The sequence below is a fragment of the Eleutherodactylus coqui genome, chromosome 2 (genome assembly GCF_035609145.1).
Source record: "Eleutherodactylus coqui strain aEleCoq1 chromosome 2, aEleCoq1.hap1, whole genome shotgun sequence".
Lineage (NCBI taxonomy): Eukaryota > Metazoa > Chordata > Amphibia > Anura > Eleutherodactylidae > Eleutherodactylus > Eleutherodactylus coqui.
In genome coordinates this window covers 170,981,648-171,006,584 of record NC_089838.1, presented here as the reverse complement: position 1 = coordinate 171,006,584, position 24,937 = coordinate 170,981,648, and the positions used below count along the sequence as shown (strand labels likewise).

The 24,937-nt window shown below is 43.3% G+C and overlaps 1 protein-coding gene across 7 annotated transcripts in view; it reads left to right on the top strand.

Annotated features, from left to right (window-relative positions):
* KIF21A (kinesin family member 21A) overlaps window positions 1-24,937 on the top strand; it is a 139,790-nt gene that overhangs the window by 32,839 nt on the left and 82,014 nt on the right. For all 7 annotated transcript variants that reach the window (XR_010790323.1, XM_066591909.1, XM_066591911.1 and 4 more), the window contains exons 2-8: window positions 5,795-6,017; window positions 8,180-8,362; window positions 10,601-10,750; window positions 17,780-17,914; window positions 18,341-18,508; window positions 20,838-20,953; window positions 23,674-23,869. Coding sequence is in view for 6 of the 7 variants with exons in the window: in XM_066591909.1 (XP_066448006.1) it covers window positions 5,795-6,017; window positions 8,180-8,362; window positions 10,601-10,750; window positions 17,780-17,914; window positions 18,341-18,508; window positions 20,838-20,953; window positions 23,674-23,869 (1,171 nt within the window). In the remaining variant the exon portion in view is untranslated. The remainder of the gene's footprint in view (window positions 1-5,794; window positions 6,018-8,179; window positions 8,363-10,600; window positions 10,751-17,779; window positions 17,915-18,340; window positions 18,509-20,837; window positions 20,954-23,673; window positions 23,870-24,937) is intronic.

The window sequence follows — 24,937 nt, the reverse complement described above, 5'->3', positions numbered from 1 at the left end:
TGGTGTGTGTCTGCACGAAGATTCGCCACATGTGAATGCACCCCAGAACTCTGTCCACTTGCTCTTAGTCTTCTATTTTACATTCCTGCCATCTCATTCACATGACTGCTTTGTCAATGACCTTGATCTACGCACCCGTTTACTATGAGTCCGGAGAAAAGGGCATGGATAAAGCAGTCTAGAATATACCATGTGACTGCTACCACATAAGGCTGTAGACAACCATTTACATGTAGTGGCTTTTGGTGTGGATTTGCACCAAAATTCATGTTAAAACACTCATCATTTAGCCAGATTTCCCCAGGCCTCAATTTTTGAGGATTTGGATGGCTAACTTTATTGCTGTGTATGGTGCCACCGGTCACGGTCTTAAGAGAAAAACAAAAAAAAATTGTCTCTAGAATACGACTTTAAGGCCTCATGCCCACGGCCATGAAAGACTCCGCCAGCGACATGCTCCATTTTAGTGCGGATCACGCGTGCGGGAGCTCATAGAGCTCATATCTGAATCGATCTCCTGCATGTAAAAAAAGTCAATCATAGTGCATCCGCAGCAGAAATCCACGCAGGCCTGATTTTCTCCTCATGTCCACGGCTAAATTGTCATATAAGCTCCACAGCGTGATCCGCGCCCATAGGGATGCATTGGACACCCGCAGGTAGTTAAATACCTGCGGGTGTTATTTTCCCCTGAGGCACGGATTGCGTGAGTGTGAAAATACCCACGGCATGCTCCATTTTTAGTGCGGATCTCCCACGGGGACGGCTCCCGCAGGCTTCTATTGAAGCCTATGGAAGCCCTCCGGATCCACGGCACACCCGCACTTGAATTTCTGCTCTCCGGCGCGGGAGCACGGGAAAGCAGGAGTTCAAAAAAAAATGGAGTGCCCAGCGCATGCGCACAGCACGCTGCCGGCGTGCCGAGTACATCCGCCGGGCCGAAGACAGAAGATCCGCGTCGTCCGGACAGGTAAGTTTAATCTTCTTTTTAGCCTTATGTCCGCGGGAAAGGAGGGACCCGCTGCGGTATTCTGCATGGAGAATCCGCGGCCAGCCTGATTTTCCCCGTGGACATGAGGCCTAAGTCTTTATTGTTCAGGCTTTTTAAATAAATGCAAAAACATAAATGACTAATTATACAGAAATTTAGCAATGTCAGTGGAAAGCTGGTGAAGGTTGTGATGAGCAGGCTTGTACTCATGTGTGCTCCTCACTCACCAGAGGAAATCTTATGTACACAAGTGTCAGGAAATGGTAGCCTACACCCCTGGCTCTACACATATCTACTGTACATCCATGTCTCAAGCAGTTCAGTACTGCCTCTGACTTCTCACCATGTTGGGTTTATTTCACAGCAGATATGTTTGGTTTTGTCTGCATATTAGATATACAGTAGTTAGGGCTACTTCACATCAGAATAGGAGGTTTCGTTTAGAGGATCTATCACTGAATTTCCTTAAAATACAGGATGAGTTGGCTATTTTGTCCTGTGAAACGCCAGATGGAAATTGAGCAGACTCCATTGTAGTCAGCGGGGTCAGTACTGTGTTCGGTTTCATCATAAGATAGATCAGTTCAGCCAGTTAGTTCTGTTTTCCTCCTCCCGTAACAAAGCGGGAAGAGTGAACCCATAACTCTGATGTGCACGACGCCTAAGCCCTTTATTTTAAGTTTTATTGTTTTATGTTTTAAACCCCTTAATGCCACAGGACATAAGTTTACATCCTGGTTTATTGTATTTAAGGCAACAGGACGTAAACGTACGTCCTGTGCATAGCACAGACTCACAAGCTGATCCCATGCTATCTGCAGCGAGAGCCGGCTATGACTGACAGCCAGCTTCCCAATGCACCAGCGTGGAGCGGTGAGAACGACGATTCCTGCTTACAGTGTTGATCACGGCATGTAGAGGGTTCACAGAGGGAGTACGCTCCCTCTGACATCATTGGCCCACCACAATGTCGTCATGGAGGGCCGATGGGTTGCTATGGCAACCAAACTCTCTCGTCTGGTATCCAGGGTCTGCGGTGGCATATGATCGCTAGCAATAGTGATACTACACTGCAGTACAAAATTACTGCAATGTTTTATCATAATGATTATATGATCATGGGTTCAAGTCCCTTAGAGAGACATAAAAAAAAATAGTGGAGAGAAAAAAAAGCAAAAAATTAGTAGTAACAAAAAACAAAAACCTCTTTGCTCACTTCCTCTCTTTAAAAAAAATAAGAAAATGCATGTTTGGTATCGCCATGTCCATAACGACCTGTACAAAAAAATTAAATGCACTGTTTATTTCACACAAGAAAAAAACATCATTAAAAAAAAACAACTAAAAAACAGAGTCAAATAAAACACAAAAAAAGTGTTCAAAAAGCCATATGTACCTCAAAATGATATCAATAAAACCTACAGCTTGTCACGCAAAAAACAAGCCCGCATATGCCCATGTTGATGGAAAAAGAAAAAAGTTATGACTCTTTTGAAAAGTAGAGATGAAAATCCTCCAAAAATTGTTGCGTCCTCTTTAAAGAGATTTTTTTTTTTTTAGAATCCTTTTGCATTTCTCTCTGAGGGCAGCAGAAGGTACTGCCGGTCACACTGATTACAGCGATTTGTCTGATGTGTGAGTAGTTTTTTCGAAACTTGACGATTATCCGTAGCAGCAAAGGCATAGAGGACTACTTAAAATGGTCCTAGATATTCATGAGCTGCAGGCTAGCCACACCCACCCTCCAGCCACAGAGCTGCCAATCATAGGCTGGAGAGCCGGGTGGGTGTGGCCAGTCTGAAGCTCATGAATATGCAGGGCTAGTTCTGTGTCTGGTTGCAACTAATAAAATGCTAGTTTCTCCAAAACTACTGCACAGATCCACACAGCAGACATATCGCTGTAATCGGTGTGACAGGCACTACCTCGTGGTGCTCTCATTGAGGATTGCAAAAAGGATGGTAAAAGATGTAAATGGTTGTGATAGACACAGGGGCTTGTAATGATGGTGCCACCTGTCTCTGGATGGCAGACAACGAAACAGTTGAAGCTGCTCATGTTGTTAGACAATCAGACTGTCCTTTCTACTGCTGGTCTGTCAAAGCAGTCCTGAGCCCGGTCGTCTTGTGTGCCCTCACGCATCCACTGGTCCCAACACATCGTAGCAGTCTAGATAGAAGGCCTGGGGGGGGGGGGGGAGAGAATTAGTCATTGCAACCATCCAGCTTTTCGCATTCCAAAAATAGGCTCCCTCTCAAACTCTGTTAACTGTGAGAAAACTTTGATTGCATCGTAGTGGTGTCTATTAGTCAACAAGCTCTACGCAAGCGGAAAAAAGGTCCATTATACACAAATGGCCTCTGAGAGCCTTTTTATTGGCTGCTACCACTTTTAGGGCCTCAGATGACAAGACCAGTCATCTAATCACACCGCAATTCTAATCATTTGCATATTTGCGGGGATGTAACTGCATGCTGAGTTTAGCGGCATTATGACAACAACTCCTAGGTGTTGTATTTTTTATTTTTTTTTACAAAGAGTGTAATTACAGAAACTGGATTCCAAGGGATCTCAAAAGTTGTGTGCCACTACAATTTTTTTTTATTTTTGCAAGTGCCAGATTGTATCTAGTAGAAGCTGGAATTTGTGCTCTTTTTTTGGCCTGTAATGAATGCAGGAGGACGAGTGACAAAATCACTGAGGCAGTGGATGCAATCAACTGTTCTTTTACTGTAGATTAGGTAGCAACCAGTACGGCAGACAATGTGTGCTTAAATGGCAAAATATTTATAAAGCGTGCAGATGTAATTCAAATCTCTGTATAATGCAATTTAGAATATGGAGAAGTCTCTTTAGTAAGGGCTCTAGAAAGGTAATCTCGGTATCAATAACAGTTACTTCTTATACCAGGCACCCTTGCTCTGTTTCATAAACACTGTCTTTTTATGAATGACAATTGATATAATGCCAATTTTTCTTCAGATTTGAGGCTCCTTTTTAAGGCTATCCTCAATACCCTCAACACTCTCTTGATACACACCTCCTCCTCTTTCTGTCTGATCTGCAACTCCCTGGCTGTCCTGGCTAGGAATAAGGGTGATTTCACATCTGCGTTGGAACCTCTGGTCGGAGGTTCCGTCACAGATGTGGCTGAAAATACTGAAAGAAAAGGGCTGCATGCACAACCAAACCCATTTATAAAGTAATTCAAAGTAAAGAAAAATACATCTGTATACGCTTTTTAATGGGGTTTTCCCACATTAAGCCCTTAGTGATGGCGCTATAATAAAACTACGTCCTGCTGTTGCAGGACGTGTATGGAGGGAGGTAGCGCTGCTATCTCCCTCCATACAGCGCGGGCGTCAGCTGTTTATTACAGCTGACACCTGCGGGCAATAGACGCGCTCGGCCGTTCGGCCGAACGCGGCTATTAACCCTATAAATGCCGCTGTCAATTCTGAGAGCGGCATTTAAATCCCCCGAACGCTGTTTGGGGGCCCGCACGGCCCCCCCGCGGTGAGATCGGGGGAGCCGTGCAGGTGTCATGGCAGCCGGGGGCCTAATGAATGGCCCCAGGGCTGCCCTTAGCAGACTGCCTATCAAGCCATCCACACAGGGTGGCTTGATAGACTGCCTGTAAAAAAGCAGTATCACCCCCCTTTTGCCATATCAATTATTAAAAAATCTAAATCATAAAATAAAAATATGTATTTAGTATCGCCGCGTCCGTAAAAGTCCGATCTATCAAAGTAGTGCATTAGTTTTCCTGCACGGTGAACGTCGTCCGGAAAAAAAAAAAAAAATAGAACACCAGAAATACACTTTTTTAGTTACCCTGTCTTCCAGAAAAAATGAAATAAAAAGCGATCAAAAAGTTGTATGTATTCCAAATTGATACTATCGGAAACTACAGGACATCCCGCAAAAATTGAGCCCTTGCACAACTACGTCGACAGAAAAATAAAAGTTATTGCGCGCACAAAATGACGACAGAAAATAATTGAAAAAAAATTAAATATCTTTTAAAAAAAATACAAGTACTACAGCAAAAAAAATACTATATAAGTTTGGTATCGTAGTAATCGTACTGACCCATAGAATAAAAATATCAGGTCGTTTTTGTTGCAGTTTGTGCGCTGTAGAAACAGGACGCACCGAAAGATGGTGGAATGTCGTTTTTTTTCCCCATTTCTCTCCGCTAAGAATTTTTAAAAAGTTTTTCAGTAAATTATATGGTACAGTAAATAGTGCCATTGAAAAATACCTCTCGTCCCGCAAAAAACAAGCCCTCATACAGTGACGTTGATGGATAAATAAAGGAGTTACAATTTTTTAAAAGGGAGTAGGAAAAAACAAAAATGGAAAAAAGCAAAAAAGCTCCGTCACTAAGGGGTTAAACATTTTGCCTTTCCCTTTTCCCATCATCCTGACAGAGAGTGGAATAACTCCGTTCTTTCCCTGAATGCAGTGACATTACTCTGGGTACCCCAGCTTTCACATTTTTTTTCTCATAATTTGTGAATTTGCCATAATTCTTATGTGACTGCTGTGCTTGGAAATGTCAGAAGTTTGTAGTTTGTTCCCTTTGATGTAATGGTAGAACGTTAATTGCGTGTCTAGTATACTTGCCAGATATTCCTGAATAGTGTGTATTCACTGCAAGCAATGACAACATATGAGTTCTCATCACGCACTGGTCTCGGCATCTGTGATGGTGCTAGAAAATGCCAGCATTAAATGACTTTATAGCAATGTAATATGTTGGATAAAACTTCACAATGAACTTGTGGTTTTGTTTTACAGAATTCGTCCTCAACTTGCCAAAGAAAAAATTGAAGGATGTCATATTTGCACTTCGGTGACACCTGGTGAACCGCAGGTCTTCCTAGGGAAAGATAAGGCGTTCACATTTGACTATGTCTTTGACATCGATTCCAGGCAAGACGAAATCTACTTGCAGTGTACGGAGAAACTTATTGAAGGCTGCTTTGAAGGATATAATGCCACAGTCTTTGCCTATGGCCAGGTAAAAATATTTGGATTGGTCACAGTTTAGATTTGTGGTTCTACAAGTTACTTTAGAAAAAAGGGTTTTTTTTGACGTGGAGAAAAAAAATCTTCAATGTACTGTTGGACCTCGGGAAGTTTTTGCTGCACTGTTTTATTGCCTGCTTTCTCAATTGTTTTTCTTTTCTCTGCCATGCCAACATGTGAAACTACAAGCTGTGTACATAGCACCCCCTCACCTACTTGCCATTTAATCACAGCTGGGCTTGTTGATGACAGCAGGCCATCCCTCAGCCCAATTCCCAACCTGAGTAGTCACAGCAAGGCCTCCTCTTGCATTTACTCACTGTCTGCATGCCTGCAATATACCCTCTGCTAGCAGGTAGTAACATATGAGCAGCCCATTGCCAGAAGCTGTATGTATTCTATTACCATTGGTCTCTGCTAATAGATAGTGATGCTAGGTGAGCACACAGTGATGATATTGTATAACAGCCAATGCTTGCTTCTTTGGCTTGGCATTCCCTCAAGGAGGAAGCCGCATACAGTAAATGCTATATAATGACTACATTGTATACTGTGTCTGCCAAGATGCATGGGTCTTAATACTATCAGTGACTGCATTCAGCTCCATGAATTTATCATTGGGTGGAAATACACCCATTGACAAAAAAATAATCCATCAAGAAGGAGTTGTTGGAATCAAATGAAGCTTTAACTGTGTGAATGTAATGATGACATTCAGTATGTACGCAATTACAGTCTTGGAGCGAATTATTGGGGAAAACAGTATAATTCACAAGAGCCTCTAGTACCCTGTTGGGCTGCCTCTAGCTTGGACACATGATGAGATACAATCGGGATAGACAGCAAGCTCTGTATGTTGTCTTGCAGCACATTTGCCCCACAGATGATGCAACTAGATCCTGTACACCCGTAGGCTGCAGTAGCTGATGTCCCACAAATGTTAGATCAGCAATAAAACTGCCCACTGGGCAGACCAAGGAAGTGTAGCAACCTGGCGGAGGCATTTCTGGGAAATCCTTGCTGTGTTTCGGTAGATATTATTCTTCTGGTGGACGGCCTGCCATGAGAAGCAACATATATGGCTTTCCTGAAATATGTCTCTGAACTGTTAATGTCCCTCGATCACTACTAGGGGTGACCGACTGTTGTATGTCATGGCTCCCATGATCATCACACCAACAATTGGGGCAGTGCGTCGCTCCACTGCAAAGGCAGGATTGAAGCTTCACCACGCGGCCTCCTTCCTCGAATACGACCATCATTGGCACCCAAACAGAACCTGGATTAGTTGCTACAGACGATGCAGTTTCAGTCCGTGGCAGTCAAGGTTTCTCATTCACAACACCCCTGCAAACGAAGTTGATGGTGTTGGGGTGTAAATGGCAGGATGTGTAACTGGTGCAGCAACACCAAATTTCCTTCTGCTAAGCGTCTGGAAATGGTCTGGGCAGAGACTGGGTTCTGTAATAAAGGTACATTAAGGCCTGTGTCTGAATGGTGGACAGCAAAACTTCTGGATCTGCTTGTGCTTTCGGCGGATCAAGTGATCCTCTCTACTGGTGGTCTGCCTGGGCCATCCGGAGCCTGTTCACCATGTGTGCATGCTCTCACCTAACCACTGACCCAACATCTTCTAATAGCTTTGCCAGAACAGCTTAGATGGCGGGCAAAATGTTGAAACGACCATCCTGCTTCTCACATTCCAATGATACCTCCCAGTCTAACTGGGCAAAATATCTTTGAGAGCATCAGAGACGTGTAGCAATCATCGATCTCTCAACAGTTGGTACACTACACAAAAGTAGCCTTTTATAGGCAACGGGGAAATTACTTTTCTGGCAAGACCCAGTGTCTAATCAGACCACAACTGCCTGAGATATAACTGCATGCTGAGTTTTGCAGTAGTCTGACATTTCTATCTGGATGCATTATTTTATTTTGACAATTATGGAAATGGCTTTTAATGGGTTTTAGTATACTTTGCCAAACCTGCTATGTGCCAGGATTGTCAGAATCTGTAGACTGTCCTCTTTGAATTTAATACTTGTTCCTATTTTACCACTCTCTGTGTAAATATGTATGGTGTCTATATAGGTATGCTGTTGAACATACTGCTGGCATTATTGACTAAAGTGCATTCTATTTATTACGTAGACAGGATCTGGTAAGACCTACACAATGGGAACGGGGTTTGACGTAAATATAACTGAGGAAGAGCAAGGTATCATCCCTCGAGCTGTAAAGTTTCTTTTCAAACTAATGGGTGAGAAGAAACAAGCTGCGCTGGAACAGGGTCTCCCACCACCGGATTTCAAAGTGAACGCTCAATTCCTGGAGGTTTGTTTCGCATTTCTTTGCCTTTATCAATATAATTACATCATAAGTGTTGCTTCATGTTTTTTCATGCTGTAGTATTTATGGTCCGTGCAGGCACTGAGGTACTTTAAGGCTGTATTCACAACGGAAAAAACTGCAACCAAATCTGTGTCAAGATCAGCACCGTTGCGCATTTTAACACTGATCTCCAGCAGACTTCACCTCTTCAATTGAGGGAGTTAATTCTGTTGCAGATCCATTTCTAAATCCACACTAATGGGTGTGGATTTGCTGTGGATTTTTCTGCTGTAGAAGATCCACAGCTGATCCGCCTTATGTGAACACACCGTAAAGCCACCCTGATGATTGATTGAAATGTTGCAGAGCGAGCTGCAGCGTTTTTGGCTTTTTTTGCATAAAATCTGATTTAGGCCTGCACGGCGGAAATTCGCCTCTGCTGTTCGCGAAAGACCTCTGCGATTCATTGCAAAAAGTAATTTAAAATGCTTGCGGGGTGATCGTGGAATCAATGTTTTTTCTGCGTGGGTGTATAGTGGATTGTCCGCGCTGAAAAAAAAAAATTGCAAGCCCAATGATGCCTTTCCCCCACCTCCCTGCCTGGTCTCCAAGCAACCTGAGAAGTATCTGTCTACATATCCGCAATGTAATTGCGAATGCATTTCGGATCCAACACTTCCATAGAAAGCAATGGAGCCCGTCCGCGCTAAAATGAAGCCTGCTGCAATTTATTTTCCGCTCGTGGAACCCGCAAATCAAATCTGCATGTATGCTTGGAGCTGAGGATGCTCCCTGCTTTCCTGTGGTCGACTTGAACAGCAAATCACACGGGTGCCAATCACAAATTCCGCAATTCAAATCCGCCCGTGTGTGTGTGAGGCCTTGGTGTCAATTCACATCTGCGTTAGGGCTTCATTAGAGATTGCTGCCTATTTGTTCCGTTTTTGGAACACAGAAACAAAACTAAAATGTAAATAAATGTGTCAATTTTTAAAAAAGTATATTGATTTCAATGGTGTTTCCAAAAACATATAAAGCTTTCCATTGGATTTTCATTTTTTTTTCCCCCCAGAAAAATAGCGCTGCCTGTAGTGCCATTTTTCCATCCAAAATAAGGGAAACCCAACAGAACGGATGCAAACGGTATACTTTCCATTGGCTTTCTGTTGTTTTGAAATTCAATTGAAATTAATGGAAATGTTTTGTTTCCTTTTTATTTCCTTTTCTCTGCTCCATAAATGGAACAGGGAGATGAAAACCCCAATGGAGCCCTAAAGCAGATGTGAATTCATCCTTTATTGCTTGGCTTGTGTCAGGCAAAAAGGTCATTGCTGTGGCTAGTAATTGGCTGCAGCAGTCATGGGTCCTGTTCAGCAGCAACTGAAAAGTACAGAGGCGCTGTGGAGCAATTTTATGTCATGGAAAAACACATATAAACTTTTTGTGGGGAATTGGCCCTTCAACATGTTCTTGATTGATTGCTTCAGGATCTGCTTATAGAGAAGCAATGTGGTAATTCTACCTAGGCATTGTTATCAAGTATGCCTGGTGTAGTCTCTAATGTTGAGCTGAAATGTGCACCCATTATATTGGCATACGGTCTTCCTAGGAAACTGGACATGGCTTTATCTTGAAAAGATTTACTGTAAACTCAGAAACTGATGGTAAATCTATCCCTTTATTGATAAGAAAACGGATGACGAAATAACAGTTTTTGAGAAGCTTATTCAAAACTGACAGCCAGTATGTCTACACTTCGGCCTCATGTCCACTAGCAAAATTGAATTGCGGAATCCACATTCAGTTTTGCCCATAGGGAATCATTGGCCATCCACGGTCAATTAAATTGAATTTTGCACCCGCAGATGGCATTTTAGTAAACTTGTGTTTTTCACGCGCGGGAGAAAAAAACGCGGCATGCTCCATTTTACAGCAGATCGGCAACATTGCTATCACATTGATAGCAATGTGTGCGGATATCTGCATGCAAAAAAATACCATTTAAAGCAAATCCGTGTGGAATCTGCTGCAGAAATCTGCAGCAGATTCTGCGCGGATTGTATTTTTCTAATGGACATGAGGCCTTCTTGTCATTTTTGCAGAAATGTCCAAACGGAAAATATCTGTACGTTAAAAACACATGATTAACAATCTTTGGCTGCTGCAGCTGGGCAACTATGAATGATGTTATTTAATACATTATTCTTTATTAATATAGTTGATTTTATTACTTTTTTATAGCTTTACAATGAAGAGGTACTTGATTTGTTTGACACAACACGGGACATTGATGCCAGGAACAAAAAGTCCAACATAAAGATTCATGAAGATTCAAATGGAGGAATCTATACAGTTGGAGTAACAACACGTAATGTGGCCTCCGAAGCAGAGGTGTGTGCTTCTATGTAACATCATGTATTTTTGTGAGCCGGTAAAAGGTATCATATATACAAGATTACCTGGGTTCTCTTACGGAGAACAATCACTCTATGTATTTCAGAAACTGTTTAGTTTCATATTTTATTGACATTCACATTGACCAATTTGAAGAAGTGTTGTATTCCCAGATGGTGCCTAGCCATATAATTTGATAGCCTACATTCTCCATCTAATACAGAAGATTTCTTAGTGTAAGAAGTAACATTGAAACCAACAGCAACAGAATGGTGTTTAACTTGACTGAATGGCTTGTTCAGACACGCTCTCCTGTCAATGCTGTAATTGACCTAATTGCTTGCTAGGCAGGACAGTTGACAAGGAAACCATGAGTATTCTGCATTGGTCCCATTAAGAAGAATAGGACCCAGTGCATGGTACTAGCTGGACCCAGCGTACAGTTGTCGGTTAGATTAGGTGTAAGTGTATGCCTGGACAATCTTTTAAGGCCTTATGCCACAGCCGTGTCGGACTCCGCCAGCAGAATATTGCAGTGAAATCCGACACAGCGCCCCCCCCAAAGACCCCATACTCACCTCTCCAGATCTCGCCGCGAGAGTCCCGTCCGGCAAGCCAGCGCGCAGCACATGACGTGCCAGCGTATTGCGGGATCAACGGCTTTCATGGACTAGAATTGAAGCCGGCCGTGCGTATTGCCGCAGAAGATAGAACATGCCACGATTTCTTTCTCGCTGCGGAAATCCGTGGTAGAATTCCACAGCGTGAGCATTAGAAGGCAGTAAGCTATTCGGTTCAATAGAATCTAATAGCTGCGGAATAACGCCGCGGGAAACGCGGCAGAAATCCGTTCGTGGGCATTAACCCTTAAAGGAATTATCCAATGTGACAAAAAGAGTCTGCTGCCTTCCTGAAACAGTGTCCTGTCTGTCCATTGACACTACCTCATAAATAAATAAAGCTGATCCACAATGCCAAACACAACCAAGGGACAGATGTGTTGCTTTTTCTTGGGGCAGGGAGCTATCCTTTTGTTCTGATGTCGTAATCACTTAAATCAACATTACAATCACACATAGAAAGTTTCATTCACTTCTGACATTTCTCAGGTGCTTGATTTTTTTTTTTTGTATCAATGAGTGTATACGTACACTTAATGCAAAAAAAAATCAAGCACCTGAGAAATGTCAGAAGTGAATGAAACTTTCTATGTGTGATTGTAATGTTGATTTAAGTGATTACGATATCAGAACAAAAGGATAGTTTATTGTGGAAAACTGACCACTTGAAGGGAGGCTCTAGTACCCTGTTGGGCCGCCTCTAGCTTGGATGTAAGCTGTGATACGGGCGGGCATGGAAGCATACAGTTTCCGTTTGGTATCCTGCGGCATATTGGTCCACATTTACTGTAACTGAGCCTCTAGATCGTGCACACTCGAAGTTGTTATCCTAGAAATCACTGAGCTGTCATTGTTCCTCATATCACTTCTAGGGGTGCCCGACTGTCGTATGCAGTGACCCCCAGACCATCATACCAGCAGTGGCTGCTGTGTGCTGCTCCGCAGCAAAAGCAGGATTAAGGCGCTTACCCCTTAGGCCTTCCTCACACAGGCGTTTTCAGAAACGCAGCTTTTTTCAACACTGCATTTACTGCAGATTCCGCCCCGTTTCAGCAGCGCTGGCATACGTTATGCCAGCGTTTTGGTTGCGTTATCAGCACAGCCAAGGTTGCTAATAAAAAAAAAAAATCAATACTCACCTAGCTGGTGAAGTCGCTGTCCCTGGCGCCGCTGTCGGGACCTTGTGAAGCCGGCAGATTGCTCTGATTGGCTAAGCACCGTTGAGTGACAGCCTGCTGAGCCAATCAGAGCCAGCACTGGATCCGTCTACCCACAGCCATTCAATTACTGAATGGCTGTGATTGTACACATCCAGCGCTGGCTGTGATTGGCTAAGTGGGCTGTCACTTAGTGGCGCTCAGCCAATCAGAGCAGTTTCTCGTTGGAGGCGGGGATTTCGAATCTCTGTCACCAGAGAAGAAGTTCCCCTGCTGACTGACAGTCCCGAGAGCGCCGCCGGGGACAGCGACATCACCTGTAAGGTGAGTATTGTTTTTTTTTTTTGGACTCAGGCAGTGTAGCTAGGGCGTTTAGCGTTGCCAAAAGCGCAGTACCAAGTTCTGCTGCGTTTTCGGCAGCGCTGAAATCCCTGCTCATTCATTTCAATGAGCAACACAGGGCTGAAAATGGGCAAAAATAGAACATACAACGCTGTCAAAGCGCAGCGTTGAAGACGCTGCATTTTCAGCCTTATGTGAGCAGCCCCATTGACATAAATGGGAGCATTGTACAGCGCTTAGCGCAGCACTAAAAAACCCAGCGCTAGACGCCGTACAAAAACGCCTGTGTAAGGGAGGCCTTAGTGTCCAGACACAAACGCGTCGATCGTTGGTGCCGAAACTAAACTTGAATTCGTTGCTGAAGACAACCTGGTTCCACTCCATAGCTGTCCAGCTTAATTATACACAGCATCATTATAAACAGACGCAATGGTGGTTGGGTGTCAAAGGTAGTACATGTAATGGGCGCCGTGAGACCAAATGTCCTTCAGCCAAGTGCTTGGAGATGATTCGAACTGACACTGGGGCCTGTAACTATGGTGCCACCTGTCTCTGTATGGTGGACACTTAAACAGTTGGAGCTCCTCATGGTTGTCGCACAATCAGACTATCCTCTCTACTGGTGGTCTGTCAAGGTTCTCCTGAGCCCAGTCACTTTATGTGCGTGTCCTCACGCATCCACTGGTCCCAACACCTCCTAACAATCTGGTCAGAACGGCCCAGGTGGTGGGCAATTCGTTGATACGACCATCCAGCTTCCCACATTTCAATAATGTTCCCCCTCTCAGATTCTGTTAACTGGGTGTAATCTCTTCTGTTGCATCATTGAGGAGTCTAGTGGTCAACAAGCTCTACACAGGCGGATCAAGAGGTCACTACACACAAGGAGCCTCTGAGAGCCTATTTATAGGCCAAGGATGGAACCACTTTTAGGGCCTCAGGTAACAAGACAATTCATCTAATCACGAAACAACTCTAATCATTTGCATATCTGCCTAAGATGTAACTGCATGCCGGGTTTTGCAGCAAAATGACAACTTCGTCTAGGGGCTTGATTTTATTTTATTTTTTTAAGAGTATATAATATGTATACATATGTGTGCGCATGTATTATTATAATTCTGCACCCTTTCTAACATCCATGGCGTTGTCCTACGAAAGCAAGTTAACACCTACTCACATGGTGAAAGTCTGGTATATCCATTTCGGTGGTACCATCAGGAGATGGCCAAGTACATGCGCCCCGCCATCTCCATCCGTTCCATTGAAATGAATGGAGTGACAGTGCACATGAGCAACCATCACTTGGTACATTACTGGACACACTGGAGTGTCGTCCCCACCCCGTGCACAAGATGGTGGGGGTCTAACAGCTGGGATCGCCACCAATCTCGGTGCTTCCAGGAATGTACTAAGCAGCAGTTGTACATCCTGTGGATAGGGGATAACTTGCTTTTGTGGGACTATCCCTTTAAGTAGAGCTGTGATTCTGTTGTAGTAGGCTCAAAATCTAACTATATGAAAGAGTTGTCTATGTCCTTGATGCAGTAGCTGATGTTACAGTAAGTAAGGGCGTATCAGATTTAGTATTCGTGCTGGTCTGTCCTTTGTCTTTATTAGCGTGGTAGCACAAATATGATTCTAGTCTAGCATCTTTCCAGCCTACACAGTAATCAATTAGAGGCAAGTGATGTATTGCATAGCTTCATCCCCTCGCTGCAGCAATCCATGGGTGTGGCAGCAGATCTGTTTTATCAGATGGCACAGACTGCGGATGCTCCATTACATCATCTTACACAGCAGTTATGAAACAGGAATTGTTTATTAGAAAATTGATATAAAAATACCTACCAAATACCCAGCAGCTCCGATGCCCACAGCAGGTGAAGCCGTCATGTTTGTACACCCCTAGTATGCAAATGAACTTTGAGAGGACAAACTTCCATGTTCTAAAGCTGTTCACACTGTAAAGACAATTGGATGTTACTGTTACAGAATGTTCTGATGAAAAATGCTTTCTACCATCCTGTCTTCACATATGTAGTGTTACTTACTAACGCCTGCAGTGGATCAGAAAGATTTATTTCTCAGCAGCTTTTAATTTGACGTCACCCATGAATGATGTGTGGAACGCAAACGTATTTAGAAGATGATAATACAGCATCCAGTTAGATCTCAGGCAGATATGCAAATAATTAGAATTGTGGTGTGATTAGATGGACGGTCTTGTCTTGTCACCGGAGACCCTAAAAGCCGTTTCATCCTTGGCCTATAAAAAGGCTCCCAGAGGCTCCTTGTGTGTAGTGATCTCTTCTCTCGCTTGTGTAGAGCTTGTTGACCACTAGACCCCTCTACGATGCAATCAAAGAGACTTCACCCAGGTAACAGAGTTTGATAGGGGGAACATTATTAGAGTGCAAGAAACTGAATGGTCGTATCGTAGATCTGCCCACCACCTGGGCTTTTCTGAGGTGTTTGGACTAGTAGATGTGTGGAGGCATGCGCACAAGGTGACTGGACTCTGCATACCCACAACAGGCTACCAGTAGAGCCGATCATCTTATCGTCTGACAAGCATAAGAAGCTGCAACTATTTAGTATTCCGCCATAAAGAGGCAGGTAGAACCATCGTTACAGGTTCATGTGTCTGTTGGAACCGTTTCCAGGTGCCCGGCTAGAGGACATCTGGTTTTGCGGCTTCCATTACATCCATTGTCTTTGACACCCACTGTTGCCTCCATTTTCAGTAGTGTTGCGAGCGATGAAATTTAGACTGCTACAGTGTGGAACTGGGTTGTCTTCAGCTACTAATCCAGGATTACTTGGGCACAGACAATGGCTGTGCTTGTTTTTGGAGCCCTGAGGGTGAGCGTCTCAATTCTGCCTTTTCTGTGATGTGGCACACTGTCCCCACTGCTGGTGTGATACTCTGTGGGGCCATTGCCTATGCCAGTCACAGCTAGTAGTAGTCTGAGGGACAATGACAGCTCAGTGATATGTCCAGGACATCCTGCAGCCACATGTGTTCCTCTCATGGCAGGGCTTCCAAGAGGCATTTTCCAGAAGGATAATGTTCGGCCACACACTGCGAGGGTGTCACAGGGATGTCCCCACAAGATTGTCACACTTCCATTGCTGGGCCCATCACCAGGTTTATCACCAGTAGAACATGTATGGGAACATCTGGGACACCAATTTTAACAGCGTACGAGTTTGCACAATCTAAAGGTTCAGTTACAGCAAATGTGCCGCAGGATACCATTTGTAAACTGTATGCCTACATTGCCGCCCGTATCACATCTTGTATGCAAGCTAGAGGTGGTACAACAGCGTACTAAAGCCTCCATGCCTAGCCATATCACATCTGGTATCCAAGCTAGAGGCGGTACAACAGGGTACTAGAGCCTCCATGCCCACCAGTATCACATCTGGCATCCAAGCTAGAGGTGGTACAACAGGGTACTAGAGCCTTCATGCCCGCCTATTATCACATCTTGTATCCAAGCTAGAGGCGGCCCAACAGGGTACTAGCGCCTCCATGCCCACCCATATCGCATCTTGTATCCAAGCTAGAGGTGGTACAACAGGGTACTAGAGCCTCCATGCCCACCAGTATCACATCTGGCATCCAAGCTAGAGGTGGTACAACAGGGTACTAGAGCCTTCATGCCCGCCTATTATCACATCTTGTATCCAAGCTAGAGGCGGCCCAACAGGGTACTAGCGCCTCCATGCCCACCCATATCACATCTTGTATCCAAGCTAGAGGTGGTACAACAGGGTACTAGAGCCTCCATGCCCACCAGTATCACATCTGGCATCCAAGCTAGAGGTGGTACAACAGGGTACTAGAGCCTTCATGCCCGCCTATTATCACATCTTGTATCCAAGCTAGAGGCGGCCCAACAGGGTACTAGAGCCTCCATGCCCACCCATATCACATCTTGTATACAAGCTAGAGGCGGTACAACAGGGTACTAGAGCCTCCATGCCCACCCATATCACATCTTGTATACAAGCTAGAGGCGGTACAACAGGGTACTAGAGCTCCCATCAAGGGGTCAGTTCTCTGCAATAAATTATCCTTTTGCTCTGATATTGTAATCATTTATATCAGTGTTACAATCACACATGGAAAAGTTTTTTATTCGATACTGACAACTTCTTCTAGGTGCTTTTATTTTTATTTTTTAATGTGTGTGTTACATTTATATCCTACAATTAGGCCCCCTGTCCATGGGTGTTGTGGTATCCCGCAGTGAATCTCCGCCGCGGAAGCCACCGCCTGGGAGCAGGAGCCGACAGGCGGATCTCCGCGGTGAGCCTATATGTCTGATAGGCTGACCGCGGAGAATAGCCGGCCGCGAGTGGAGAATCGCTATGATTCTCCGCTTGTGGATAGGAGGGGAAGTGCTTTCCATAGCTATGGAAAGCGTGCATTGCGTTCCCTGTGGCTGGATTATTGCTGTGGGGAACGCAATTCAAAAACTCCCGCAGACAGGCAGCCTTAATGAGTTCTAAGGGCAGAATTACAGACAGTGGTTCTGTTGTACTTTTGTGGCACAATTTCCAGAAAACGATGACATGTTTGCTGTGGATTTGCAAAACTATGTAATAAAATGAAACTGAGCACACAGTAGCACAAATGTCTTATTATATTTGCAGCTTATTAGTGGATGGCTTTTAACATCTTTATTGTGGCTACTAGAATGTTTAACCAATCAGATAATTTCATTGATTTAAAAGTACTTTATGTAAACCTATAAGACCACATTGGTTGTATTGTAACTGTTGAAACGTAGATCTTACTAGTTTATATATCTTAGCAAGAAACCCTATCTCAGGGATTTTTACAGACCAGATTGCTTCTATACATGGCTAGTAACCCCTTTTGTTTTTCTCCTTAGATGATGCAGTGTTTGAAGTTGGGTGCCTTATCTAGAACTACTGCCAGTACGCAAATGAATGTGCAAAGTTCTCGTTCACATGCCATATTCACAATCCACCTATGTCAAACCCGGGTGTGTCCGAAGCTTGATGTAGTACGTATAATACCTTATTGTAACCACAGTACATTGTTTGGGGTTTTTTTTCTCTCCAATTTTAATTAAATTACTTTTAATTAATTTAAGGACTTTCCATCTAATGACTGAGTCATACTGATCTGACAGAGCCTTCTGTGCTCCTTCTGATGAAACGCTCCTTCATTTAGCAGATTGCCTCTTATTATACTTGCATACCTGCACATTAAGCAGATATCTGTAATGACCATTGCTGTGATTACTTAAATCATCGTCTTACAAATGGAATAATCCCAGTTTATCTTTTCTCATATTGTGAAGCCATTTTTGACAACTGGTATAAGGGAAGGTTGATCAAACGGAACTGTATACTAATTAATTGCTCTTTGTTTATTGATACTTTTTTATATTTTCCCTCAAAGCTTTTTCCTCCCTCTTGTTTTACAGGAGAATGACTTGGATAATAGGATAACATCTGAGTCCACACAAATGAACGAGTTTGAAACCCTTACTGCCAAGTTCCATTTTGTTGATTTGGCTGGCTCAGAGCGACTTAAACGTACAGGAGCTACAGGAGACAGAGCTAAAGAAGGAATTTCTATCAACTGTGGTCTAGTAAGATTAAGGGCTTATTTCACAATAGACTACTGTATAACTAACGTCCCTGCTATTGAATTCACTAATCCGGAGTTTAAAAGAAAGATACAGCTAGAAAACGTGGTGTGAGCTTTATTACACTGACAATAGTGCATGGGCTCCAGTCGCTAATATACATATTTAAATGATTCATTGGATAAATTAGGTCAAATGAGTTTAGTGGCTTCTCACCTCATTTACCAGAGCCCTGAATGAAGGTGGCAATCAATACACATTAAGGCCCATTTACACAGAACAATTGTCGCTCAAAATTCAATAAAACAAACAAAAGAGCACAATAATTGGTACATCTAAACACGAGCTATACTGCACTTTTTGCTCGTTGCTCTGTTTCAGCCTACGTAAAAATCGTTGTCTCGCTCTCTACTCGTTGCGTTTAAACACTCTCCACTCAGTATTTCACACAGGGATGTGGAGCTCTAAATGAGAAGTCAACAATTCTAAATGATGATCTGCCTGTCTAAACTTTTTGCCTGAGCGGACAACTGCAAACAAATTAGCGGTGACATCACTCGCTCGTTCAAACGAGAATCGGTTGGTGTAAAAGGGGCATTGGATAGACGTAGGTTACTTGAACAAACGTTGAATGAACAATTGTCTGATGAACGAGTTTCGCAGACGCAGCCGTATACATTTTAGTCCAAATTGGCAGTTAAGGTTGCTCGAGCTGGTCGTACGTGATCAGACACCAGGTGGAAGGCGAATGGTCTTTCTGGAAAAGTCTTAGTTGGACGAAAGATCTTCTTCTTTTTTTTTTTTTTCTTCTTAGCATTGAGCAACAACATCAAGCACTGCTGTATTCTTGGGTGGCCGTAGTCCACCTAACAAATATTTTATGGTTGAAATCCTGTATTTGCATCAACTACCCTGTTTCCCTGAAAATAAGACATGCCCTGAAAATAAGACATATCATGATTTTCCAGAATTTCTGAGGATGCAAAATGATTTTTCAGGCTTTTTGAGGATGCTTGAAATATAAACCCTACTCCAAAATTAAGCCCTGCTAACAGTTAATTAAAAAAGTCAGCTATACATGTAAAAAAAGTTAAACCTTTTTGAACAAAAATTAATATAAGACACTGTCTTATTTTTAGGGAAACACGGTAGTCTGTGTGTGGGCACCTTAAACCTGTTCACACATTGGTCAGTTTTACCTGGGATAACTACAGTATTGGTGAGATTATTAACAATTCGCTGTTTTGCAATACCCAGGAAATGCTACGTACCACCAAATACCCCCCAAATATCAATCTGGACATTTTAATGCCACAGTCAGCTGGGTCAGGTCCCTATCCCGATTTATACAATCCCACGCAGCCAGGACGTAACTGTATGCCCTGGGGCATGGAGGGGTTGAGGTCCTATAAAACCATTCCCTAAAACATTTTCGGTCAGATTTATAAAATTGTGTAAAGCAAAGACTGTCTTTGTTGCCCATAGCAACCAATCACACTGCAGCTTTTATTTCTGATAGAGCTCTTGAAAAATAAAAGCTTACTTGTGATAGGTTGTTATGGGCAACATAATTTTTGTTTTAGACACTTTCATAAATCTGCCTCATTCTTAGCAGAATATTTACCTTTCAAATAGAGAAAGAAAATGTGTTGGGTCCTATTGCTGTATTGACAGTCAACTGAATTTAACTCTTAGGCCTCATGTCCACGGGCAAAAGAAGAATTAAAATCCGCAGCGGATTTTAACTCTTCTCCTGCCCGCGGATCCGCACCCCATAGGTATGCATTGACCACCTGAGGGTAGATAAATACCCGCGGATGGTCAATAAAAGTGATTTTCAAAAAAATGGAGCATGAAAAAATCTGGACCATGCTCCGTTTTCGTGCGGGTCTCCCGCGGGCTTCTATTGAAGCCTATGGAAGCTGTCCGGATCCGCGGGAGACAAAAATCGGAATTTTCTCACCCGCTCCGGTTCTTCCCTTCGCCGTGGCGCCATCTTCTCTCCGTCGCGGCCGGATCTTTTTTCTTCGGGCCGGCGCATGCGCGGGGCACGTCACCGACGTCATCCTGCGCATCCGCCGGGCCGAAGAAAGAAGATCCGGCCGCGACGCAGAGAAGATGATGCCGCGGCGAAGGGAAGAACCGGAGCGTGCGAGAGGTAAGTTTATTCTTATTTATTCTTATTTTCAGCCCTCATGTCCGCGGGGCAGGAGGGACCCGCTACGGATTCTACATGGAGAATCCGTAGCGGGCCTGATTTTCCCCGTGGACATGAGGCCTTATTCTTGCTTTATTTACATTCTCTAATATTTGCAATATTTTGATTTCAAAGCTGGCTCTTGGAAATGTGATCAGCGCTTTAGGAGACAAAAGTAAGAAAGCCACACATGTGCCTTATAGGGATTCCAAGCTGACAAGGCTACTGCAGGACTCCCTTGGAGGGAACAGGTAGGATACATGTATGTCTGTGTGTATAGATGTGTATTTAGTTTTAAAAGCTGTTTTTGTTTCAAGAACATGATTCAGTTTGTATCTTCTACATTTTCTTCTTTCTTAGGCCTCATGCACACGGCTGGGTCAAGTTCCGCTACGAGGATTCTCGCAGCGGGATGCGAGCCATGCCCCTACAGGGACCCCCCGCGGTTCACCTCCTCTGGCGTCTCTACCCTAAGGCCTCATGTCCACGGGGAAAATCAGGCCCACTACAGATTCTCCATGGAAAATCCGTAGCGGGTCCCTCCTGCCCCGCGGACATAAGCGCTGAAAATAAGAATTAACTCACCCGCAGCAGACCAGGCACGTCTTCTCTTCTTCACGGCCGGATCTTTTTTCTTCGGCCGGCGGATGTACTCAGCATGCCGGCGGCATGCCGCGTGCATGCGCCGGGCACGTCCGCTGGGCCCGAAGCAAGAAGATCCGGCCGTGAAGAAGAGAAGAGGTGCCCGGTCCGCTGCGGGTCAAGTTATTCTTATTTTAGGTCTCCCGCGGATCCGGACAGCTTCCATAGGCTGCAATAGAAGCCTGTGGGAGCCGTCCCCGCGGGAGACCCGCACGAAAATGGAGCTTGTCATGTTTTATTTCATGCTCCATTTTTTTAAACTTCCCTTTTATTGACCATCCGCGGGATGCGGATCCGCGGGCGGGAGAAGAGTTAAAATCCGCTGTGGATTTTAATTCTTCTTTTACCCGTGGACATGAGGCCTAACTGTTCAGTGAATGTACTTGTACAGTGACCGTTTTATTGCTTTCTTTCGAACACATATTGCAGGTTAAAGTACACCTAAAAATGTACATAAAGACTGAGCCACACACAAATTGGAAACCTACAAGAATAGGTAGACTGCTTGAAAAGATCACATTATTGCGTGCCTCAAAAGATGATAATGCAGGAAGGACATGGTTTTCCTTTTCTTATACTTTCTATCATGTACTTTATGCGGGCCTCCCTGAAGGCTGCATAAAGTAGTGACAGACGTGCTGATATCAGCTGTCTGTCACTTATAGGGTAGTGCATAGGGGTTTTTAACCCCTTGAAGGGTAACTGTCAACTCGAACATGCTGTTCAAACTGCAGGCATGATGTTATAGAGCAGGAGGAGCTGAGCAGATTGATATATAGTTTTATGGGGAAAGATTCAGTATAATTTGTGTTTTTTATTCATTTAAACATTTGCACATTCTGAGCTGAACAGTCCAATGGGCGGTCCTATCAGTGATTGACAACGAACTGTATGCACAGTCATACAGAGATGGCTGTTTTTTGCAGGATGTCCTCTACAGTTTCTATTAGTACCATTTTGGAGTACATACGCCATTTTGATCCCTTTTTTTAAAACTTTTTTTTTTGGAGTCAGGGTGACCAAAGAAGCACAATTATGACCTTGTGTGTGTGTGTGTTTTTTTTAAATTTTTTTTAATGCATTACTTTGATAGATTGGACTTTTACAGACCGTGATTCCAAATATGTTTTTGTTTTTATTTTTAAATTCTATTTATGGAAAAGGGGGGTATTTTAAACATTTACTACCTTTTTTTTTTTTCTAATAATAAAACTTTTTTTGACTACTTTTTTACATTTTTTTTTTCTTTTTCTTTCTAGTAAGTCCTTATAGGAGACTTGAACTTACAGTTGTCTGATCGCTCAGAGTATAAATGTAATAGAATAATATTGCATAATAACACGTTCTAACAGGCAATCTATCACGCCTCAGGCATGGCTTGATGGGCAGTCAGCCATGGCAGTCCTGGGGGTCTTCAGTAGGCCTCAGTCTACGATGGCAACCGAATGGCACCTCAGCTGAGGGAAGCAGGGTGTTGGGATCAATTTTTTTGGGTCCATTACCTTTAAATGCTGATGTCACAACCCGCAGTAACATGTAAAAGATTACCAGCTTCGATCAGCGTTTACGATCCCGCTCCATTCAAACCTTGCACTTCCATGACATAAATATACATCCTGTGTTGTTAAGGGGTTAAGAACTGACAACCCAGCAAACATGAGTCCAGTTTATACATGAGGTGCTACTAGCACCGCCCACTCTGATTGTCAGTTGTCTCAGTAGGCAGTGTGATAGCTAAAAAAAACTGTTAATTAATGTGGATGGGTGGGGCTAGCAGCATCTCATGAATAAAGGGGGCTCCTCTCTTGCTGGGAGCTGCAGTAACCAGATGTAAGTTATTAAAACTTTGCTGAAATCAGCATGTCTGTCACTACTATTTGAGTCGCAGAAAAGTTGCTCACTTTACTTTATGCTGCACTCCGGGTTCACCTGTCTAATTTACATAAGGGGAAGCTCCAATCCTGAAAGGGCAAGTGTCTCTAAGGGCTCGGTCAGACGAGCGGAGATCTGCGCGTTCTCCAGCGCAGAAAAAAAAAAACGCACTGTGTGCAGAAACAATCCGCATGACCATGTCCATTGCCACCCATATGTTCTATCTTTGGTAGGTGCGGAATTTTGCCCACACACACGCAGTGTTTTTTTTTTCCATTCGAAAAACGTGCGGATCTCCGCTCATCTGACCGAGCCCTAATAAAGTGGTCATTCGGTATATTGTGGAATACACATTCTTGTGAACCTTGTAACAGAATTGCAGTGTGATTTCTTTTTTTCGTCACAGTTTAGGAGGAAATAACGATTTTGCTATATTTTCTCTTCTTTATTTTCACAGTCAGACTATAATGATCGCATGTGTAAGTCCCTCAGATAGAGATTTTATGGAAACACTGAACACCCTTAAATACGCTAATAGAGCCCGAAATATCAAGAACAAAGTCATGGCTAACCAGGACCGAACAAGTCAGCAGATAAATGCACTTCGCAATGAAATAACAAGACTTCAGATGGAACTAATGGAGTATAAAACGGTAGGGTGGGAAGAATGCTTACACTTCTTAGGGTGGCTCATTAGCATAATGCGTAACCAAAATATATAACCATTTTCTGCAGTTAGCTTGGCCCCTTTTCATCTGTTTGTCCGTGTCTTGATTCACATCTGCAGTATTTAGTGCGTATTTTAGCCTGTTTAAATATTTTTTAACCACTTTCTGTATTACATACATGGAGAGAAACACTAGATTACTGCATACCCGCTGGTCTATGCGATTGTAGGCTCACTTGTACATGGCCCAGCCATGAGGCAGTAGCTGTTATTCTACAGCCACTTTTACAGCAGCAACAGCCTGAAATGGAGTTGACTGTTATACTAGTCATTTAACTTGCTTTGTCATATGATCGCCATTGAGGGTATTATCTCCTTATAGGATTCCATTTGTTGGGGCTGACAATTGTACACTGGAAGGTGATGAATCTAGCAGAAGCCCCTAGGTCTGTGCAGTGATGCTGCTTGAATATATGCTAAAATCCCCTAAAGAGTTTATAAAAAGTTAAATAAATTTGTCAGAAAAGCTTAAAAAAAATACTGAACCTGTCATGTACTTTATGCTATCCTCACTGAGGGCAGCATGACGTAGTGACAGACAAATTGTAAGTTCTTGAAAACACCTGCATTATACCTTATAAGTGACAGACCAATGGAATCAGCATGTCTGTCGCTACTTTATGCTTTCAACGGAGGGCAGCATAAAGTACATGACAGATTCACTTTAATAAAAATGTGTTTAATTTCCTTAAAATAAATGAAGATATACACATTTGGTAGCCTTGTACAAACCTGTGCTATCAAGTTATTGTATTATTATAAGAGATCATCCCACGAAAACATTTGATTTATACTTAAATCCCTCCTATAGTTTTTAAATGCATTTTTGTATTTATACTTATTAAAAGAAAAAAGTTTCTATCCTCAGATGTTGCAGGACTGATGTTAGAATAGCGCCACCTGCTGTTTCTATTGAAGAGCCTTTCTGTGTCCAGTACACCTCAGTAAATGCTACAAGGTGGTTACACATACTGTCTTTTGGTATCAGTGTACC